General features: G+C 38.0%; 1 protein-coding gene across 2 annotated transcripts in view; it reads left to right on the top strand.

Annotated features, from left to right (window-relative positions):
• Positions 1-6,021, top strand: part of LOC125666849 (mucin-17-like) — a 7,988-nt gene extending 1,967 nt beyond the window's left edge. Inside the window, exons 2-5 of one of the 2 annotated variants that reach the window (XM_048900175.2) lie at positions 1,210-1,931; positions 4,465-4,546; positions 5,179-5,234; positions 5,383-5,542. In XM_048900175.2, coding sequence (XP_048756132.2) covers positions 1,210-1,931; positions 4,465-4,546; positions 5,179-5,234; positions 5,383-5,403 — 881 coding nt within the window. In that variant the 3' untranslated portion in view covers positions 5,404-5,542. Of the gene's footprint in view, positions 1-1,209; positions 1,932-4,464; positions 4,547-5,178; positions 5,235-5,382 lie in introns of both variants that reach the window. The other variant, XM_048900174.2, reaches the window with a different exon arrangement.
• Positions 6,022-9,593: the final 3,572 nt, after the last annotated feature.

Genomic DNA, 9,593 nt, shown 5'->3' with positions numbered 1-9,593 from the left:
CTCCTCCTAGGCACCTGATCCCACCTCTGGTGTGTCCAGGGGTCCGTGTTTGCCCAACTATCTATTTTGTATTGCTTGTAGGAGTTATGAGATTGATCAGTGTTCGTTATCTTCACCTTGCATTCTCGTATTTGGGAAGACAACAGTGAATCATCATTTTAAAAATCAGAATAATTTTGCCAAGAAATGATGACATGTAAATGATCAATAATGACTTGTTCGATATTCATTTTCCTTTGGGAGTGTGTAATATACATTGCATTCTACTTTCACTTTTATGTGGGACTATTCTTATAGCGTAGTAAACTGTGTAAAAAATAGGGTGACCCGGGGTCATACTAAAATGAGGTGACCCTGCGTCCTACTTGAGGGTACGAATTATCTTTCTGCGGTCAGAAGTTTTACGTCTAAGACAATTTTTTCTGCCTTTCAATCAAACACACATCACAGATTTTTAAAAGTAAGTATGCAATTTACATCAGCCATGAAAATAATTCATATACTAATTCCGAAAAATCTGCAAGTCGTTGTGAGATATAAAAAATTACAGTGTTTCTAAAATTTGATCCTTTTTTTTTTTCGTACAAAAGGTCATTAATCTATAACAAATTCTAAAATTCAAAAGAAGATGCAAAAGAGACGCAAATTTTAATGTACATGTCCAAGTTACAAAGCAGACTCGGTTACAAAACAGTATTCTTTCAATAAACGTACTATATCTGTCAAGATTCATACGCATATTATTCACAGCTACATCGCTATGATCGCATTGATAAGGAAATGCCTAGTATCATTACAACTGGACACGATATCAAAGCCAAAACCGTACGAAACATTTGTGGAAATATTAGAGTGATTGTTTGCTGTTTTCCGCTACACTCAACAAGTTGTCTGGTGGCGCTCAGTTTTTATTGGTGCAAGAGAGAACCCAGATACATGTACAATGTATCTTGAAAGAGGTAACCGACCTTCCGAAAGTAAACTGGGAAACTTTCTCACTTACCGGCGCGAGCGGGATTCGAACCCGCGTCGACCAGAGGTCAGAGGCCGTACGATTTTGAGCGCGATGCTCTAACCACTCGGCCACGGAGACCCTTGGAAACAATAGACCATACAGGTGTACATGTTGGACATTTGGAGTTTTCTATCCACGGAAATGTACAACATCACATGACATTTGAAATACAAATACATGTAATTCTATTTTAGATTCAAACAACCCGCAACCAACAATTTTACCACCCATATCGTCATCAGAATCGACTGTACTTGTGACATCTGAAATACCATTGCCCTCAGAATCGACTGTACTCACGACATCAGAAACATCATCGCCCTCAGAATCGACTGTACTCACGACATCAGAAACATCATCGCCCTCAGAATCTACTGTACTTGTGACATCAGAAACATCATCGCCCTCAGAATCAACTGTTCTCATGACATCAGAAATATCATCGCCCTCAGAATCGACTGTACTCATAACATCTGAAACACCATCGCCCTCAGAATCGACTGTACTCATAACATCAGAAATATCATCGCCCTCAGAATCGACTGTACTCATAACATCGGAAGCATCATCGCCCTCTGAATCGACTGTACTCATAACATCAGAAATATCATCGCTCTCAGAATCGACTGTACTCATGACATCAGAAATACCATCGCCCTCAGAATCGACTGTACTCATGACATCAGAAATATCATCGCCCTCAAAATCGACTGTACCCATGACATCAGAAACATCGACAAAAATGCAAACTGAGGTATCAACCTACTCAGATATAAATACAACAACTGGAGATGTAGTGATATCTGATCCCACTACAACCACCGGATCTGATGCTGGAACAACGGTTACTGGCGCCAAATTCGAGACCTGTAATTATTCTAATCTGGGACATTCTAATAGTTGGTTCGATGCACAGGTAAATGTGTGTACTTTATGATACGCGTATCATTGTTTTCTTTTGTAATACAAGGTAATGCATATTCTCTTTTTATTCAAACTAGGAGTACTGTCATCTTTCAAACAGCTGGAAATTCCATTTACAAACTAACTGTAAGATGAAATTTGTATTTGACTAGATCTATAATTCTGGCATTGGACATAATATCATGTATTTATTCAGTGCTAGCTCCCGTGGGGATCCGGGTCAGAATAAAGCATTAGTACCCCTTGCTTGTCGTAAGAGGCGACTAAATGGGGCGGTACGTCGGATGAAACCGAAATAGACAGAGGCTACGTATTACAGCAGGTGTGGCACGTAAGCGTCGAGCATAGGCCCGACCTATACTCGTATTTTGCAGTCCTCACCGGCAATGGTGACATCTCCATATGAGTGAAAGATTCTCAAGAGGGACGTTAAACAATATTCAATCAATCAATATCCAGTGCTACATGTAGCACCTAAACATATTTTAAAGAGAGAGGTCAGTTTTTTTTTGGTATTAAATCGACTACACACCGTGTGTAGGGCTACACGTCAACAAAGGAAAACTCACAATAACAACAGTCGCGTTGTGGATTGAAATCATTTCCATTTGTTAAACTTTTATGCAATTTAGGCAAATTTGATTGTTTTAAAAATATTTGTTCAAAAGAACTGTTACCCCATTGATTGCATAAACCACGTCCTCCGGATAACAGTACATGACAACGGCTGACAATGCATGACGACGGCTGACAATGCATGACAACGGCTGACAATGCATGAGGACGGGTGACAGTATAAAACTGTTTATCACGCCTCAGACAAAATTGTTGAAATCTGATTGGTCAGATCTTGGTCACATGACGCCGTGAAAAAAACCGTATCATGCGAGTAAAATCCGTATTGGGCGAGTAATTTTATTTATCGTCGGGTTCGACTTGCAGCCGTTTCAAAAGGAAAGACATTTGACTAAGTTGTATGATATAGACCCCCACATATACAGTTAGAGGTCTTCGACGTGATAAATTCGTTACACAGTCAGTTAGTGACCTGATACGGAAAAATACATGGTGTGAAAAGAAAACCCGTATCGGGCGAGGCTTCGCCTCGCCCGATACGGGTTTTCTTTTCACACCATGTATTTTTCCGTATCAGGTCACTAACTAACTGTGTAACTAATAAAACTGCGCAGAATGTTTGTGCAAACGATTCACCGTTCAGAATTTACTGAAAAACATAAAGTATATGTCGATTCAATATATATGCCAATGAACTTGAATTAAAAGACCGCAGAGTCTTCCACCTCTGATTCTTACTAAGATATTTTATTGAACATAGATGTTAACTGCAAACTAACAACCCAAAGTTATGACAAACGGGGCGATTTCAATTTACCATCGTCAACTTCCCATATTTATGTAGCATTATTTCATAATCACCTGCGTATGGTGTTTATGTCTTTCAACTGATTCGATACGCAAGAGCTTTTTCTGCGTATGACCACTTAATTGAGACAGGCTATTGACAAACAAGTTGATGTTACAGGGTTTCAACAGTCTCGTTTAAAGTCAGTCCTTTACACACTGATTTGACTACGGATCCGTTAATTTGATCAAGATAAAATCCTCATGGCGGTTGTGACCGGTCGACAGGGGATGTTTACTGCTTCTAGGCATTTGATCCCACCTTAGGTATATCCAGGAGTCCGTGTTTGCCCAACTCACTGCGTATTCCTTAATAGGAATACAAAAATGTATGAAGAATTATTTGACAATAATCAGCGAAAAATTACTGTTAGACATGTACGTTTCTTTTTTATTTTGAGCTGTAAAATAATCTTTTTTATTTTGAAAAAAGGATAAAGCAAAAATATTTAAGAAGAGGGACCTGTCATTATACAGATTTACATATCTCCTCACGAATTCCTCAAACCTCAAAGAGTTTATATTATAGTGTGACTCTTGACTTAAAATATTACCTTTATCATTATTTCTAGAAATAGTTTTGAATGCTGAATTATTACTTATCATTCTCTTGATAACTTCTCCCGTCGAATTCCCCATCACAATCTCATGAAATCTTATATATAGATTAATGTAGTTATGCAGGCTGCAATATAATGAAAGATAAAGATAACGAATAGTGATAAATCTCATAGCTCCTATAAGGAATACACAGTAAAGATTTGCGCAAACAAGGACCCCTGGACACACAGAGGTGCCTAGAAGGAGTAAGCATCCCCTGTCGACCGGTCACAGCCGCCGTGAGCCCTGTATCACGATCAGGTAAACGGGGGAATGTGTGGTCAATATCAATGTATAACTCCAAAGCTATTATTTGACGAAACATTTCTACACTGGGCTATACACTGATTAACAGGTCATAATACTGAGCGGAACCTGCTTTATCATACGGAACACCTCTAGCCTTTGACAGAAAAGGCCCGATATGTTCCGGATGCCTGCTTTATAAGTATATTCTAACTCTTTGAATCTTGGTATCTAAAGCTGTATGTTTTCATTTGTAGACTAATTGTAAGTCCACTGGAGGATTCCTTCTAGAACTACAATCCACGCAGGAGGCTGACTTCGTTCTGACAAACATTATCAGTAAGATATATTAATTATCTATGCGAACTGTGTGATACGCGACTGTGACGTAAATTTACTAACAATTAGTAATCTTTCCATTAAAATGAATAAGATATGACAAATTCAATACCTTTGATTGTTGTTAAGATCGATTGATTACGTATTGTTTAACATTCCAATCGAGAATTTTTCACTCGTATGGAGGCACCAGTGAAAGGCTGCAAACTTTAGGTCTATGCACGGCGCTTACGGCCTTTTTATCGTGCCACACCTTCTGTGAGACGGGGCCTCGGTTTTTGCGGTATCGTCGGGACCTCATCATTTAGTCGCCTATCACGATAAGGAGGGTTTACTGAGAACCTATTCTAACGGGACTTGTTAAGAAGATATCTAGATTTTTGAAACTGCATATGAATCCAAACGAATATTTCTTTTTCATCTATTTGACTTTTGATCAATTAAGTTTCATGTCATGAGACAAATATTAGTAAATGAGTCAGAAAGTACATATGCCTTTACATGGCTTCTGTGATAATTTTTGTTTGTTTTGTGCGAGGATTCTTCATTTGAAATTGGCCGTAAAAGAAAATGAATCTGATTAAGCATAAAGTACGATGCGTTAAAAGTGAAAGTTTGTACTTTTTTTTCAGAAGGGATAAAAAAAATGTCTATCTTGGTTAGGTATACCTCTGCAGTGGTAACTTTGGTGAAGTATTCATGTGGCACACACATATAATAAGTTTTCATATCATGATGTATATTTACTTTTAAAATGTTTAAACCTTATTGAACATTTTCTGGATCCATTCTTCACCACATAGTTACAATGATCTACTTTTACTTTCACTTTGCAGGTTCGCGCCCTGTGTGGTTAGGAGGTGTTCGAAACGGAAGTCAGTTCATGTGGGTGAATTCAGGTCCTTTGACCTACTTCGACTGGTCAGAAGGATTTCCCAGTAACACCACGGGAGACGACTGTCTGGTATGGACATCATGGGGCTGGAATGACCATCCATGCGATAAACAACACAAAGAAGTTATCTGCGAGTTTATCACATGTCCTTCACCTTCTCCGTGATGTCTTAATGCTCTGCGCACATGGACATTGTGTATAGTGTTTGCGACTATTGAAGTGTCCTAGAATTGATTCTTGAAATATACACACATTCACCACACATAGCACTAGATTCCAACAACATTCATCACCTTTAAATGTGGATAAAATGTCGAATACAGAAATATATATATATATATATATATATATATATATATATATATATATAAAGTTCTAAACTGATCACCGACACGAACCGCGACTGACTAATTATGAAACGAAGATTTTAAAATACACGTACAGGGTATTCAGTGAAACAGGAATATATACTACATGTAGGAGATCTAGGAAATATGCTAATGGTGAATTTTTCTGTGCTTTATTTTAAAATACTTCTTCACTAAGGGCAGTTATGTTCATTAAAGAGTTCATTGCAATCTTTGTGCTCTAAGAAATATTTCAAATGCAGTGTGTATCTTGTATGATCCTCTTAAATTTACGTCAAATGACTATCCCATTTCTATTCTCTATGACCTTGTAGCGTGTGACAGCGTGGCGAGAATTCCATCGTCATCGAAAGCAAGATTTTGTCTTGCCTAGATGGTCGAGCGATCTAGCGCGCTTGGTACACGCTGCTAGGAGATTTGGTTCCTCGGGTAGTGAGTTCAACTTCGGGCTGGGGCGGAAGTGAGTATCAATATAATAATGAATTTCTCTGTGCTATATATGATATGCACATGTTTTTTTTATGGAGAAGACAACAGATGATTGATTAAGCGGAATAGACAGTATCTAAAGTACTTAACATTCGTCAGAGATTTGTATGGATTCTATATAAAATCGGAAAAACTCAATACGTTCTATGCAAGGTGAATCTCATAACTCCTACAAGCAATACAAAATAGATAGTTGGGCAAACACGGACCCCTGGACACACCAGAGGTGGGATCAGGTGCCTAGGAGGAGTAAGCATCCCCTGTTGACCGGTCACACCCGCCGTGAGCCCCATATCCTGATCAGATAAACGGAGTTATCCGCAGTCAAAATCAGTGTGCCAAGAACGGCTTAACAATCGGTATGAAACACGTCAGACAGCATTTGACCCAATGCGACGTTGTATTGACGAACTAGATCGTTATAACGACCATATAATTTGCGAAATGCTGACTTCAATCGAGACTGTTGAAATCCCTGTACCATCAACTTGTTTGTCAGTAGCTTACCTCGATTTAAAAACTGACTATACCCAGAACAAGCTCTTGCATATCGAATCAGTTGAGATATATAAACACCATATGCAGGTGATAATGGAATATTGCTACATAAATGTGGGAAGTTGACGATGGAGAAGCTGAAATCATCCCGTTTGTCATACAGTTGAGTTGTTAGTTTGCCGTTAATGTCTACTTTCAATAAAATATCTAAGTATGAAGCAAAAGTGGACGACTCTGTGGTGTCCTTTATTTCGAGCTCACAGGGATAATATCAAATCGACATATGAATGAAAGCTATCATTGTTAATAGACAAAACGTCATCGATATATTTAAAAGTCGAATTGAAGGTCACAGCGAGATATTTTTTCTTCTCACGTAGAAGTTTTTGAATATGTCAATATCCAGTATTAAGTTATAAACGTTTCTTGTTTCTTCTTCATCTAATTTCTGCTAAAGCAGCGCATTCTAAAATTAATTAATGTAAAGGTGAAAATAATGAACAATGATCTATCTCGTAACCCCTATTTAGAATGCAAGGTGAAGATAACGAACAGTGATCAATCTCATAATTCCTACAAGCAATACAAAATAGATAGTTGGGCAAACACGGACCCCTGGACACACCAGAGGTGGGATCAGGTGCCTAGGAGGAGTAAGCATCCCCTGTTGACCGGTCACACCCGCCGTGAATATAAAATGTAGAGTAGGACAAACACGGACCCCTGGACGTAACGGGGTGGGATCTGGATCAGGTGCCCAGGAGCAGTTAAGGATTGCCTGTCAACCGGTCACACCCACCATGGATCCTATATATCCGGTATGGCCCTTGTGACATTGAGTACACAAGCATTCATTGAATGGATACCACATATCTGTTTTAACGGGTAGATGATGCGCGAAATTTCATAAGAACATTTCTTAATTTTAGAGGTAAATTAAAGATATTTTTATTTGATCGATCCGAAACTACATTAGAAATTTTTTAACTCTAGTCTTGCAAGAATAATTTACATCAGACAACCATATTTGAATGTATTGACCCTTCAATCTTTGATTTACAATAGCAGTGATCCATTTTACATCCAGATACCCTTAATCATTTGATATAGTTGAGAGTCCATGCTTGTCTTAGATCAAAACATACAAAGCTGTCAACAGGCACATGTAACCAAATCTGGTGATGACTTGCATGGGAAAGCACCTTCATTTACAAATTATTTCATTGAAATATTCACGTAGGTTCTATTAAAAAAATATGAGTCTCAATACGGGATATCGGAACTATGAAACTCTTCAGAAAAAGAAGTTGCAAAACTTATGCATCACTTGGGCAACTCTTGTATACAAATTAGTAATCACTAAAGACCACTCATTTCTAATTACAAAATGTCTGAAGGGTTGAAAATTATTTTTCAGAATGCTGCCATCCTTGCTAGTCAAGGTGTTTTAGTCCAATCCGCTCCTCATAAACCCTTGTTCGATCGAACTATTTAAAAGTTGGTAGTCTTTTTAGGTCGCACGTAAAACTAGCACTTTAGTAGATATCAATCTCATAACTCCTATAAGCAATACAAAATAGACAGTTGGGCGAACACGTACCCTTGGACACACCAGAGGTGGGATCAGGTGCCTAGGAGGAGTAAGCATCCCCTGTCGACCAGTCACAACCGCCGCGAGCCCTATATCTTGATCAGGTAAACGGAGTTATCCGTAGTCAAAATCAGTGTGCCAAGAACGGCCTAACAATCGGTATGAAACATGTCAGACAACTAATGATATGTTGTATTGATATACTAGATCGTTATAACGACCATAACATTTACGAAATATTGACTTTACACGAAACTGTTGAAATCCCTGCACCATCAATTCCTTTGTCAGTAGCCTATCTCGATTTAAAAACTAACCATACGCAGAACAAGCTCTAGCGTATCGAATCAGTTGAGAGATATAAACACCATATGCAGATGATAATGGAATATTGCTAAATATATATGGGAAGTTGACGACGGAAAAGCTGAAATTTTCCCGATTGTCATGAGTTGTTTGTTTGCCGTTAATATCTACTTTCAATAAAATATCTAAATATGAAGCAAGGGTGGACGAATATGTGGTGTCTTTTATTTCGAGTTCACAAGGATATATCGAATCGACATATGAATGCAAATCATTTTTAATAGATAATACGTCGTCGATCTATCAAAATGTCGAATTGAAGGCCACAACAAGAGATATTTGGTCTCACGTACAAAATTTTAATTTTAAATTATGTTTCATATAATATATGAAGGTCAGCTAACAAAGGAGCACAATTCGTGCACATGAGAATTCCAACAGACCATTGGAAGAACTGATCAACAAGGACTACAAAGATATTGGCAATAAGGAACGCCACCATATTTTGTATTTCAACTTCAGGGTACCTGTGTGTGGAATCAGAATGGTATTTAACAAAGTAATTGTTTGTATGACTGATCACTAGATAAGAATATTTCCGTTTTCAATTTTCGTTGCAGAAGCAACTGTCTATGATGTCAAAAAGTGTAGTCTTTAATTCATCGTGAGGAATGGTCGTGTAAAGTGTTGAAAAGTCATACATTTTGATGATTTGAGTAAAGTTTTGCGATTTCAAATTTACTAAAAGTTCTTTAGAATGTTTATAGAATCCACATTTGATTGACACCACTTCTGGCATATATAGTCGCACAGTACGTTTGAAGTTTCTCCTTCACAGCTGTTAATATTTTCATGAGGAACAAAGATAGGTGCTTGGTAGAACACTTACTGGATCCAGCA

Source organism: Ostrea edulis, chromosome 10 (genome assembly GCF_947568905.1).
Source record: "Ostrea edulis chromosome 10, xbOstEdul1.1, whole genome shotgun sequence".
Lineage (NCBI taxonomy): Eukaryota > Metazoa > Mollusca > Bivalvia > Ostreida > Ostreidae > Ostrea > Ostrea edulis.
The sequence above is the reverse complement of the archived record's forward strand: the minus strand, read 5'-3'. Positions and strand labels throughout refer to the sequence as shown.